The 13,846-nt window shown below is 40.7% G+C and overlaps 1 protein-coding gene across 6 annotated transcripts in view; it reads left to right on the plus strand.

The window, feature by feature from the left end:
- Positions 1-13,846, plus strand: part of gab1 (GRB2-associated binding protein 1) — a 51,510-nt gene that overhangs the window by 27,324 nt on the left and 10,340 nt on the right. For all 6 annotated transcript variants that reach the window (XM_037116166.1, XM_037116159.1, XM_037116192.1 and 3 more), the window contains 5 exons: positions 5,115-5,243; positions 6,199-6,364; positions 9,823-10,045; positions 10,686-11,368; positions 13,211-13,305. In XM_037116166.1, the coding sequence (XP_036972061.1) occupies positions 5,115-5,243; positions 6,199-6,364; positions 9,823-10,045; positions 10,686-11,368; positions 13,211-13,305 (1,296 nt within the window). The remainder of the gene's footprint in view (positions 1-5,114; positions 5,244-6,198; positions 6,365-9,822; positions 10,046-10,685; positions 11,369-13,210; positions 13,306-13,846) is intronic.

Below are 13,846 nucleotides of genomic sequence, written 5' to 3' on the forward strand. Positions count from 1 at the left end.
AATTTGTCATCATTCCCTTAAGAGATGTTGTGAAGGTACTTATTTCATGTCTTTGTGCTGTACTGGAATAAGTAATGGGGCAGCTGAATTGGCTTTATAACCTTGCTTTTTCAAATTTCCAGCTGCAGTTGGACAGCGTCTTTTTAGAGTAAACCCGTCTTCTCACCTTGACAGTGTGACCCTGTTATATGGTGCAGACTTTTTATTGGTTCATTACTAGTGGATGATGGGCCAAAATAACAGATACTTTTGTGATATGCAGTTGAACAAAACCATTGTCCTCAACTGCTTTTTTGTAGGATTATATTAGTCCTCACTGTGGTTCATGGTGTTGTGTCCACCTTCTGTAGATGCAGAGGTTGGTGCTGGAGGCTGCAGCTAATCTTCTCCATCTTATCCTTTCTTCATCCCTTATTTGCGTATTTTCTCCTTTGTTACGCACTTCACCACCTCTCTCCACCACCTTTGCCTTTGTCACACTCCAGTGATGTTGGGTGAGGAGGCCTCTGACGGCAGCGTGACTCCACTCAGTTGGCATCTTCTCCTCCAACCCGCCCACCCTTCCCCTGTCATCGTCTTAGTCAGACCCTCAATGCCCTCTCTGTCTGGACCCCATAGGCTGTAGGACTTGGGTAGGCAAAGAGAGGGTGTCTTCCTGTGTCTCACCCTATCAGAAAACACCAGGGCACTTGAAAAAAAATGGGAGGGGGATGGCGAGGACAGCTGCCATGCTAGGGGAGCCCTCCCCAGTCCAGTATCGTCCCATGCTGTCCCATTCCCAACCCTGAGGCAGTGAACACTAGACTCCCACAAGCTGAAGTGGGCTCTGTGATTGTTGAGTGAGCTGAATAGCTCAGAATCTGGTTATTAAGGAAGACTAGAATGGATGTATATGTATCTTGTTGCCATTAAGCGCTGCAATCTGCTGGAATTTAGCCATTCATTCAACACAAGACTGGCTACAATGGAATATGCAAAACAAAAAGCAGGACTAGACGCCTCATCATGTTCTTCATGAGCCTTGACAGGAGGTATGTAATGATGGACAGCTACTCAGTATTTTGCAAAGGTCATCCGTTCATACTTTTCCAGTGTGTGTTTGTGGTGATGGATGGTTTTGAAATAGGGCTAACCCATATGTCTTTAAAATAGTATCACAATATGTTAAAGGTAAATCTTTCTCGATATTTTTATACTCCTCAAAAGCATTTCATACATGCTCGGACTGTGCAACAATTGTCAATGAAATTAACATTTTTGACCAAAGTACCTCAATAACGATATTGTGACAGATGCCAGGTTTTGTAAGACTATGAGAATAGGGCTGCAACTAATGGTCATTTTCATTATCAAATTGATTAATTGTAGCCATCACATTCATGATTAAGTGATTAGTTGTTTTGTAGGTAACATATTAAAAAAAAAATAAAAAATTATGAAAACTGCTCGTCACAATGTTCTAGAAAGTGACATCTTCATGTTGCTGCTTTTGTCCAGCCACCTGTCCAGAAGCCAAACACTCTTAATTTACTGCAATGAATCCCATATTAAAGCAGTTCATCCTTACATTTAATAAGCTGGAACCAGGAACAATGTGACACATTTCTTTTGAATGAATTGAAATGATTAATTGATCATCACAACAGTTGGCAATTAATTTTCTTTCAACCCACTAATCAGTGAATCTACGAATCATTCCAGCTCTGATGTAAACCGAATGCAAACCCGGTTACTGTGGTTGAGTTTCTGCTGGAGAAACCTGTTTTCTTTAGCCATGTGTCAAGTCTTGTACAAGAGTGCACATGCAAGACTGATTCCCAACAGTGGAATATTACTGTGGCAGCAATTCAAAGGGGTTTAAGTACAAGATGATTGATATTTTGTTGCAGTGCATCCTTGTCTCCAATATAAGTAAAACCAAAGTCCAACATCAAGTGAAAAAAAATAATAAGAAAATGAATCTAGGTCAGTTGACTTAGCTGATCTGTAGATTTTTAAATTCATACTTATTCAGTGCCCGTTCTCCCACCGTGCTATCAGTCCAAATGCTCTTGCAAAAAGGAAAAAGAACACTTCAGGCTGCAATGCACTTAAAATCTGGCCCCTCTGGTTATAAAATATGGTGGGAGGTGGAGGAGTAATCTGATTACTGCCCAGCTGCACATAATTGTGGATTTTACTGTAACTGAGTTACTGCAATGCATGCAAATGTGTTCCCTGACTTCCTGTCTTAACCTGATTTCTCCCGCTTTCCTTGTGTCTTGTGTACATATAAACATAGCAAGTGGGTATATGCATGTCAGTGAAACACACCATTTGCATCAGGTGATATTTGCTCTCTGTGTGTAAGTAGTTATGCTGGCCTGCCCACCAGGGAATTGTGTTGTGCTGCTTCTTACTCTGGGTAGCGCTTGCATATGTGTAAAATTATTTGCTTGCACGTGTCTGGTGCTAAAAGGGTTTTACAAACTGGTGGTACAAAACAACGCGGGTGTATAATTGTGCATGAAGAAAGCTGTGTGAAAGTCCACAGATGGAGAAGAGATGCTCAAGCAACCACACAGCTTGTCATCCTCGAGCTACTACTGTTTGTAACCAAGCTAATGTGGCAGTGAAGAAACAGTGGAGGCAGATTCTCTCTCAGGTTGCTCCTCTTTGAATCACAGAAACCGATCTTGGGATTGACCCTTAATATACCTGTAGAATTTGATTTCAGTTTCAGCATATTTTTTGAATTTCTAAAGTTTCAATTATTGTTGTATTATAACTTTGCCTGTCGTGCCTCCAAATGTACTTCTTATGGCTCATTATGTAATTTGTTCTTGGTATTTTATAGGGCAGTTTATGCTAATTATTTATATTTTTTCTGCCATTGCTACATGTATCTTTTCTTTGTAGCACTCTGAATTAATATTGTCCCATTTGGATAACTTATGTGATTTATATGCTTGATTTGTGTTTGTGATGTTAAGACACATTTTTCATAAAACATCCTTTCTACCACAGCCCAACAGGCTATTATTGGAGCAGGGATTGCTTATTACAGTATACCAGTGTGATGTATGTATTTGTGAATACTGTATGATATTAGCTGTACCTCTATTCTGTGATGTTTACTTCAAAGTTAGCTCAGATTCACATTGAATTTGAATCACCTTTACTGTTTTTGTTTCTTTTTATCTCTTGAAAATAATTGACCTGTTGTTTTCTCATTAATTTCTAAAGGAACCCATGACCGTTCAGCAGTTTTGTTAAAGAGGCCTCACTTGTGTCCGTCTTCAGCATGTACAGCTTTACCCAGTTGTCAACACACTCACCCTGGGCGGGCCTGGTCTCACTGTAACCCAAGCTCTTGGTCCTTCTGTTCCCTACAGGGTAACTTGACCCAAGATTGCTTTGTCATGTGCCAGAGAGAGAGGTCCCCTCTCCACACCCACTGTCTTTGTCAGACCCACACAACAGACACATCAGTGTTGTTTTTGCACATTCACTTTAGTTTTTATGGTTAATTTTGGTATTTAAGAGGGCCTGCATCATGAGGTTGTAGTTTTGAAAGGTCTAAGCCTCATTTGGTCTATGTAGGTGTGTTTGTGATTATGTAATGCAGTCCTTTTGAACTGCAGTGTGTGAAACATGGGCTGCATGTATGAGTGCACTATGTCACTGTGGGACATGAGCAGTGTTTTGTGTGCAACAGTGTGTGTTATTTCATGTGCATGCAGTTTAAAATCCAGGGGCTTTGCAGGTCTGTTTGCTTCTTCATTCTGTTTGTGGAAGGAAAGGTCTGATGCCCTTCATGCTGTCTAAGTCCGAGGCTTGGCCCACTAACAAAGGGCACCCTGTAGATGGAAAAACAGCCAAGAGCTGAAAAAAAACAAAGCCCACAGCATTATTAATACGGTTAAAATCTTACCCCAAAAACGACAACAAGGCTTTAGTTGGCATTCCTCACGCTCTGTTGGTATGCTTACTGATCTGTCTGATCTCAGCGGTGGTTGTTTGTCTACCGGGTCTGGTCTGTCATTTCAAACTCATATTTTAAACAGCACTGGCAAAGTTTGGTGTTTTCAGTTTATCATCTGAATTTCTAATTTAAAACAAAAAAAAATTAGTTCTGTACTTTTTGTATGCAGTGAAACTTGTACAAAGTGTCCATACATATCCTCTTGTCTTATGCTTTATGCTCAGACAAGTCTTCTTTTGAACTAAAATGAAAAGGTTCAGCCTAACTTCCATGACTCAGCAAAATCAAAAGTTTGTGACCCCCTCAAGTCTGCATTTGAATGATTCACTGATGGACATGCTCTCTTGATAAAACTACAAACACTATAAGTTGGAAAATACAATCTAGAAACAGCACAGTGTCTGTGTAGTGCTACAACTAAGGCCAGCAGAGGCTTTTTACCCTCACTGACCTTGCTGTTTTTAAACAGCAGCTCATGATATGACTGCTATGCATGATATGTAAACACATTCTGAAGCTGTATGGTTGGTTTTCCTAGCCAGTATAATGGCTCAGTATTTTCTAGTACTATGGCACAGTAAGTTCTCTTCAGCATGGGCTCAGTGATCTTTTAACTGATATATTACATTATCCCAAAGAAGGGATGCAAGTGGTCTGTCATTGCCTATCTTATTAATTAACTTGATGTACTTTAAGATTAGCATTGAATGACTAAATTGTCTTTTATTCGTGTTCACTGAGTGAAGTCACTCAATCACTCTTGAATTCAAACTCTTCTGTGTGCATTGCGGTGTCTTTTTCTCACAGAGAACACATCCCATTTGAAAGAAAAGCCCTAATTGCCTGTTTCTCTTTATAGATTTGGTTATTCACCCCCGATCAGGGTGCTAGACCAAACTATGTGGCTTTTGTTCTGGTTATCCCTGACACATATTTCTGGTTGCAGGCCTCTTCCCTATGGCTCTGAGTATTCTTCAGCAAGGGCAGTGCAGCTGGTAGAGAATACACACAGAGACACAAGCTATGCTAGGACACTTTGGCAAACTGGAAAAATAAAGCATTTGGCCAGCCTGTGGTCAGTCGGGAATGGAGCAGTCATTGTCAGAGCACATATATAACCTTTGGCCTCATTTCTGTACTCACCCTGCAGGCATGGAAGAAGCGGTGGTTTGTTCTTCGCAGTGGCCGTCTGACGGGCGACCCAGACGTGTTGGAGTACTACAAGAATGACCACGCCAAGAAGCCCATCCGCGTTATTGATCTCAACTTGTGTGAGCAGGTATGGTCCACTTTACCGTTAACCTACATAAGAGCCCAGAATCACAATTCTGCAAATGATTCATTCTTAAGTAAGTCCAGTCTAGTCACATTTATTGCATCGCATGTAATTATGTTTGTACATTTGGGGCATTTGCTTTGATTTGTAAAAACATTTCAGACACAGATTTAAGCCACTGTCTTACACAAGAATAAAGAAAAGTAAAACTTAACAAGTTGCACTGCTGATGTTTTTAAAATCCTCAACTTTGACTTTTATTTATTTTTGAAGGAAACTGTGGCTTAGGTGTATAACTTGAATGTAGTCATCCATGCCAAAGAACACAAACTGGTCCTAACTTTGAGCATGCTAAGAGGTTTTTTAAGTGCTAAGTATTCTTACTTGAAATGGTAAAGTTCCAGAGAGGAAAAGATGCAAATTTAGTTTGAAATTGTTCAACATCGTTAGGAGTAACCTAAAGTACCAATCTACAGTCTTCTGGCAATATAATAGTTTACATATTCAGTATTTAACATGCATGTCAACAGTTGAATTTTAATACCATTTACTGTACCTTAGACGTCAAATACGATCAGAAAAATCTACTGTCATATCTGGGAATCTCAGTTTGGAAAAGTATGGAGCATTGTAAAAGAAAATGTGTGGGAACCCTGAGTGGTATTTCTAAGGGCTTCAACTAACTATTTGGCCAGTAGAATTTCATTAAGTAGGGAAAATTTTGTTTTCTGAACCAAAAGTCCAAAATGCAAAGATAATCACTTTACCATCATAGAATACAAAGAAATTGTGTACATTTGCACAATTGAGAGACTGGAAGTTGAGAATGTTTTGCAGATTTGTTTGAATAATTAACTTGATCAAAGATGCTGACAATTAAGTTATTCATCAGACAACTAGTTATTTCAACGCTGCTTCTCACTGATGGCATGTTAAGACACATTTGTTGCTGCTTCAGGTGGATGCTGGGCTGACGTTCAACAAGAAGGACTTGGAGCACAGCTTCATATTCGACATCAAGACCATTGACCGCATCTTCTACCTGGTGGCTGACACCGAAGAGGAAATGAATAAGTGGGTTCGCTGCATTTGCGACATCTGTGGTTTTAACCCCACTGATGATGGTAAGGATGAGCATTTCATAGCAAGTTAGATGTCACTAGTTTTGCCCATCAGTATGGCTTCAATCTGCTATGGCAAACCTTTTCACATTAATTTGTTAACCATTTTGTGCCACTCAGTCAGATATTTCAGGAAATCTACTTTGAATAGCGTTCTGAAAAAATATTTCTTACAGAACAATACTGAATTAAGGTCACAATAAGTGGAAGAAGTGGATGAATACATCTGAACAGCCAAACAGCGGCGATCAATTGCCTTTAAAACTGTTGACCTTTTTCTCTGGCTGGTTATGACCAGAATTATAATTTGGTGATGACTAATGTTAGAATGATAACATGTCAGAATTTATGCTGATAGCCAGGAGTAACTAAAACCATTTAGGACTTCAACTGTCTGTGTGACTGTACAGTATGAATCATGAACTTTACCTGTTTCAGTAACCATTGTTGCTGCAATATCATACTGGAACCACATTGACTGTGTGTTCACAGTGATACAGCCCAGTGAGGACACACTGTCTAAGCCAGCCCTGTAGCATAACGCTAATTTCCAAATGAGCTTAGTAGTGAAAAGAGTCAACAAATATAGTGGTATCAGTACAGTTAAAGGATATATAATAATTGACTCAGCCTGATGCTGATGAAAAGACTGGTGATGTTTTGCAAAAAAAATAAAAAATACATTTAAAAATACAACCGAAACTGAAAAAACATAAAATCAGTTTGACCTAATCCGAGTCTCTGGGAGCGCCATGATTCCAAATTGATATGAAAAGACAATATTTACAACCTTGATGGCTTGCTGAGCTTGTGCACCCTCTGAAGCTGGGGTGTGCTCTTTTGCTCTTAGCTTTGCAGCTACAGAGAAGATTTCAGTTTTAAAAAGGATTTAAATAACCTCACTGATGATACACACCATATTGTAAGTAAAATATTCATTGTACTTCATCACCATCAGTAATATGTTTTATGAAACAGACAACTTGATTTTTAGCTCACAAGCTTATTAACGCTACATTTGATTTTTCTCTTTTGATGCCACCGTGCCACTGCCTCTCAGATATCTGCTTCTGAGGGAGTTAGGTGAACCAGCTGAATGTGCCAGTAGGTCTCTATTCAGCATGGTTCTCGGCCATGGTCTAATGATCCATGTGTTGATCCATGTGCTGTGTTGAGGCTCACGTTACCCCTGTTCTCAGTACTGGATAATCAAAGCATTGTGTGCCTGTCGGTCACACTGCCCCTCTTTCTTTCTTTCCCTCTTATCTGGTTCTCATTCTCTCTCGTTTGCATATTTTTTTTCCCTCTCTGTCTTTGAGCCTTATTTCATGCTTTGGTATTTGCACCCCAGTCTTGGCCTTCTAAGCTTCTATGTCTCCTCGATAAATGTCTAAGTCTTTTAGTATGATGAGAATTGGCATGAAACTTATTATCTGACAGATCACACTAAGATTCTTTCGGAGGAATGTACCTTTCAGACCTGGCGGCCGAGTCACTGATTATGCTGCATTCCAAGGTCGTCCTCTCCACAGTATTGTGACTTTGCCTCCACCTCAGTTACAAAGCTAGTGTTGCAGGGCAATGCTGATAACAACATTCATGGCACCTTTTCAACAGAATTATTGGAACTGGCTGTTAAAACTGTGATGTGCAAACACACAGTAAGCCCATTCAAGGAGAAACTGGGTCTGAAGACAAATATCCTTACAGAGAGACTTCCTCACAGTTCTTATTACAAAAGAATGTCCCTGGCTCTCCCTTTTGCGCTCGCTTGCACTTCTCTGCATGTGAGACCCAACTCCCACTCTTCTGTCGTGTGTGGCCACGCTAGAGTGCTTCATGGCTGGGCAGATATTAGAGGAGGGAACATTAGGACGGCCGGGGAATGAAGGCTTTGAGAGACCGTGTAGGAGGTATAGATGAGTATGAGCAGAGGGGATTTTCCTTTTTGCTGTATGAATCAGCACTTAAAGCTTCAACAAACAAATGGGAAAAAGGGAAGAAGATAGCAGAGGAAGAGAGAGGAGCAAATAATGCTCTGTAAAGATAGAAATGTACTTTTACAAGAAGAGAAAGAAGGGGGACCTTGTGTGAGATAAAACCATGTCAGTTATAGAATAGAGTGGGAGGAGAGCTGTGAAAAGGAGAAAAAAAGATGTGGAATGAAAACATAGATACATATTTCACAGAGCATACGCATCAGCCATGTTGGCTCTCAGTGGAGTACAACAATCAACTTGAGCAGAAGGGTTTGAAAAGGACTCTGAAATTTGAAAACCTTGTGTGACAAATCAGAGACCTTGAGGAAATGCTATCTGAGGATGAATATGTGGGGTTCTGACTCAAATCAAGCTTTTAAGGGGGTTTCATGTGTGTATGTGTTGAATATGAACAGCAAGATTAAACTACTAATTTGTGATGGTGGCTTTTTGGTGTGAATTACCAGAAGTGACTGCAGTGTGTTTCAACTTCACATTAAGCCAGTGGTGCTAGTGTTATTTAGGGGGATCCTGTCACACATTTATCTTCCACTCAGGCTGGACAGTGTACTGTAATCGAAATGGTTTAATTTCCCTCAGGAAATCCACCCAAGTGGGAAGTGAGGCTCCGGGTTCTTGTGGGTCTTTTGATCTATTAAGAAGGGGCCACTTGGTAGCTTCGATTTGCGGTTGACATTAATAAATGGAGTCCAGTGAGATATTCCAAAGTGATATCTAATATCTATCCTTATCATCAGCCCGCACACGTCAACAGCTCAAGTTTGGACATCTCAAAGTTGCAAAGTTCATATAGTGCAGTGTCAATCAAACTGGTGCTGGAGACTATATATTGTTACATTGGAAATGTGTTGCTAGGAAACAGCTTGGGTCCAAGTTTACCCTGCAAGAGTTGACATTGGCAAACACGGCATACTGTTTACTTTCATCATCAGTCACTAACATGACCTGCAGTGTGTCAGTGGGCAATACAAGCTCACATTGTAGTCATAGTTAGTGACTGTGGGGGTTTGAGAAATTGTGATAAGTTTTTGTCCACAATTTTCTGACATTTTGCAAAGTGAACAATTATTTGCCTAGTCATAAAAATATCTGCAAAATATTTGATTATGAAAATAATTGTTAATAGCCCTACTGGCTGATGATAATCTAATGTGGGCTTTGTGGCACCCTGATGAATAACTACAACATCATTAAACAATGTGTAAGCCTGATCAGTCATTCACAGACATCTGCTGAGCTGAGTCTGACAGATCTCAAGGCATCACATCTTTTGTGACCAGCTTAGTCACTAGACTATGGTCTGCAACAAGACCTAACTCATTGATTTTGTGGCCTTTTGTTGTGCAGAATGGCAGCATGGTTTAAAGTACTATTAGTATACTATACTAAAAGTAGATAATAAATAAACTGCTAAGGTCTTGAGAGGAGTTAACCTCAAGTTTTCCTGTCTCTCTCCTCCAGAGGCAGCAAAAGCAGCTCACCAGTCAGCCATCGGAGGCCTTGTGGTGGATACCCCCCCACATCCACTGGGTAATATAGTTGGTCCAGCAGCGGGACTGTCCAATGTGCCTCCTCCATACCAGCCGGTCAGTGTGCGGCACCTGGACTCTCAGTCCAGTTCAGAGGAGCCCCAGGATTACCTGTGGCTGGTCAACTGTGAGAGCAAAAAGCCTGAACCCAACAGGTGAGTTATTGTTTTGTGTGTATATAAGGCTTCTTATTCACTGTGCTGGAGCTCTAAACTTCTCTCTCTACATTTTTCCAGCCCATTTCCTTTTACTCTTTCTGTACATTTCATCTTTGCTCCCACTCTCGTTCCTCTCTCTGCTGTGTGGTGTGTAGCTCAGTTCAACTTCACTCTCCATCGGAGGGAGACCAGGAGTATTTGCTCTTGGAGGAGTGTGAGAGCAAGACTCTTCCTCCCCAGGCTAGTCTGTGAGTGGCCAGCCATCCAGCTGGAACTGCTTGCTTGTGTGTAGTGCCACACATGAGATACACAAACACTTGATACACTCTGCAGTGAATTTACTTGGCTTGTTACTACTGGATTTGGGGTGTTTTAAATAAGAACAGACCGAGTTGTTCTTACTCTAACACTGTATTAATTTTGTAATTGCCTGCATGTTCAGATATCATCCAACATTCACCAAGTACCTCAGTTCTTCACTTGATCCAAAAAGAGATTCTAACATGGCAAGGGTTGCCAAAGATTAGTGATAAGTTAACCTTTGTGTTTCTAATATTGATTTGAGCTGATTTTTTTGCTTCTTAAATTCTAATTTGGATATTTAATTCTCTTGTGCATATGTGTGTTGTCTTTCTAGAGCCCATGCTGAGTGTTCAAAGTCTACCTCTTCAGAGACGGACCTGAATGACAACCTCCCTTCACACCGCACGCCCACATCCTCCACCTCCTCAGCTAAACACACCTCGCACAACGGCTTCTTCCCTCAGCACCCGCCCCCTGCCTCCGCCTCATCCATCTACGACTCGCCTCCATCACGCGGTGCCTCGCTCTCAACTGACAGCGGCCTTTACCACCTCCCTCGCAGCTACTCCCAGGACACTGTGCTGCTCCCAAAGTCAGCCTCCTCCCCATCCGCCCATCTGGACGGCGGGGACGGCTCTGAGCTCTATGTCTTCAACACACCATCGAGGAAGCCCTCAATGGAGACACAGTTGCGCAACCTTTCCATCAGTTATGATATCCCACCCACACCTGGAGCAAACTGTACCTACCAGGTGCCTCGCACTGTGTCGACATCAGGGGTAGGAGGCTCAGAGGGGGGGGGAGATGTAGTCCCCCCTCCCCGACCGCCCAAGCCTTCGCTCGGTTCCACCTCAGGACCCCCACCGCCCCCTGCTGAGCGCTCACCTACGGACAACTATTTTGTGCCCCGTTCAGCATCAGAAACGGACGGAAACTACTGTGTGCCTACTAGTGCAGGGAATAAGGCTTTACGCAGCAACACTATTGGCACTGTCGACTGTTCACGCCTCCGCAAAGGTTTGTGTCGTGGAGACTACTGTTTTTTCTTTTGTTGTCATCTGAGTAGAAATTTCCCTTTATGAAATTAGAAAGTATGCTTTATGATCTCAAAATATATATCTGTAATAGTTCTAAAGAATACACACATTGACAAACCCACTGTATAACTGACCTTTATGTGCAGTGAAATTTTTCATCAACTAGACACCTTATTAAGTCCCTCTCTGCTCTTTTGCAAAGCTTTTATGTGGACATTCTGCACCGTTTTCACTTTCTTTTGATGGATGATAAGAGGCATCACTAGCGCACTTGGCATGTTTTCTTCCTGCTCCAATCCCTATTCTCACCTTTTACTAGTCTGTTCCGTTCTCAGTCCATTCAAATTGTCAAGAGCTTGTCAGACCTGAACAAAGAGCAGATAGTTCTCTGCAGATGTCTTCAAGGTCTTGACTGTTAGAGGAACTTAATGGTGGTTTGTGCAGTGGTTCTAGTCAGTCATGATAATCAGGTCCAACATTTAACAGCAAGCAAGCTACATGAAGAATCATTTTCATATGTCATAGTGGACAAACACATGCCTCCTGCTCCATCACTGAAACTACAGGTTTGTTTTTGTTTTACTATACCACCCTTAACCTTGGGGGCATCGGTCCTCTAAATCCTAAAATACCAGACATATTTGTGATTTTCAGATTATTGTATTATCTATTAAAATACATGTTTATGAGTTTATATAACTTCATAGCAAAATCTCTGCGCCATCATTACTTCAACTGTGTATCCGATGTAGAGATGATTCCACTTAAATCTGACAAATCAGAGCCTGAGAAGATCCTCTGAGTAAACCAGATTTTACATGGAACAGTTCAGTAAAAATAACGTGCTTCTAATGAAATATCACTGTTATAGTAGCCATCATCTTAAAATAGATGGAATGCACCTTTCTGTCAAGAAAAGACACACTTAAAGAGTAAGAGTGATTACAACACAGTATCCCTCTTCTTCTCCCTCTTGTGGTGACAAATGTCTCTACAGAAGTACTAGTGGTGAGATAATTGTTGACATGCACACAAGGAAGGCTTTGGTGAAACTCAGTAATCCTCTGCTAAAGACTGGTGAAAGCTGTCAAACTCGTGGTTGTTAATATAGATAGTGTTTTATCATGACCTGTTGTGTGAAATCACCTTGAATGGAGCTGAAGCTGTTCTGAATATCCTTCCTAAAGTGTGATTGGGCTGGGTTTTTTTTTGTTTTTTTTCCTGCTCTATATCTTTATTGATAATATTTATTTGTATCTGTTTAACAGTACAAGATTTCATTGGAGCCATATGAGACTGTATTTGGATTTATTTTGGGGGAGGTCACAGTATGATATTTGGAATGAAAGGAATGATATTTCTCATTGCAATTATTCCCCATCATGATCCTCCCACCACTTCCTTAGCTGACACTCTCATTTGCCTTACAATCTTTTCCTAGCACTGCTGTGGTTCCTTTGGCCATAAGTGGAATGCATTAGAGACTGCATCAGGGCCTAATGAGGATACAAAAAACAAACAAAAAAACAATAACGATGTGCTGCACAGTAGAGCTCTTGCTCCTGAGCTCTATCCCACTGAATAAGATAATCTTTATAGATTCATTCAAATGCACTCCAATTAGCCGTCTTTTGTATGTATCATTAGGGATATTCTGTCACATAAATGGTCTTGAAATATTGCATATAGCTCTGATATGAGAGGTGTAGGCTAATGTTGTATACTCTTGTTCATAATTGACAAATATGAGATCATTGTTAGATATCCGACTCGCTAAAGTAGCAGTCTGTGTATATTTGAAAATGTTGTTTGTTTTTTGCAGATTTTGGATCCCAGGACTGTTACGACATTCCTAGATCATTCCCCTCAGACAAAAGCTGCTCATTTGAGTTCAACGAAAACTTCCACAGTTACTTTGTAAGTGTTGTTCCAAGGTTTTGCTGGTTAATATACCCACAATTCTGTAGAACACTATTGTGCTGCAGGGGATGTTTTTATGTTATCACTATATAGGTTTTGATGGTTTTGATTGTTTATAGTGTTACATAGATTTCCAAATACACAAAAGTTGCCTGACATGCGTACATGAAAGCTTTGACTTTTCTCAAACTTTCCCACATTACCCAAGTGCTCACTGTGGATTCCTATCTCTACTCCATGCCAGAGAGAAGCATTATGGAGTAGAGATAAACAATCCTAGGGTGGCAGAGAAAGCAGTCTACATACATTATGGTGCTCTCTTTTTCTTAACTGCTGTCCAATAGGATACACTGCTACATAACCAAGCCTGAGTCCTTTTTTTTTTAAACTTATGTTTATTTTCTTGAGAATCTTTACAATAAAAGTTTTTTTACACTAATTTCCCTCACAAAAAGTACCATGCCTAAAATCAATTCTTTCTGTATGGGAACAAATTTATAATTAATACACTGGCTACCGTTAGTATCCAGGTTACCAC

The sequence above is a fragment of the Acanthopagrus latus genome, chromosome 1 (genome assembly GCF_904848185.1).
Source record: "Acanthopagrus latus isolate v.2019 chromosome 1, fAcaLat1.1, whole genome shotgun sequence".
Classification (NCBI taxonomy): Eukaryota; Metazoa; Chordata; class Actinopteri; order Spariformes; family Sparidae; genus Acanthopagrus; species Acanthopagrus latus.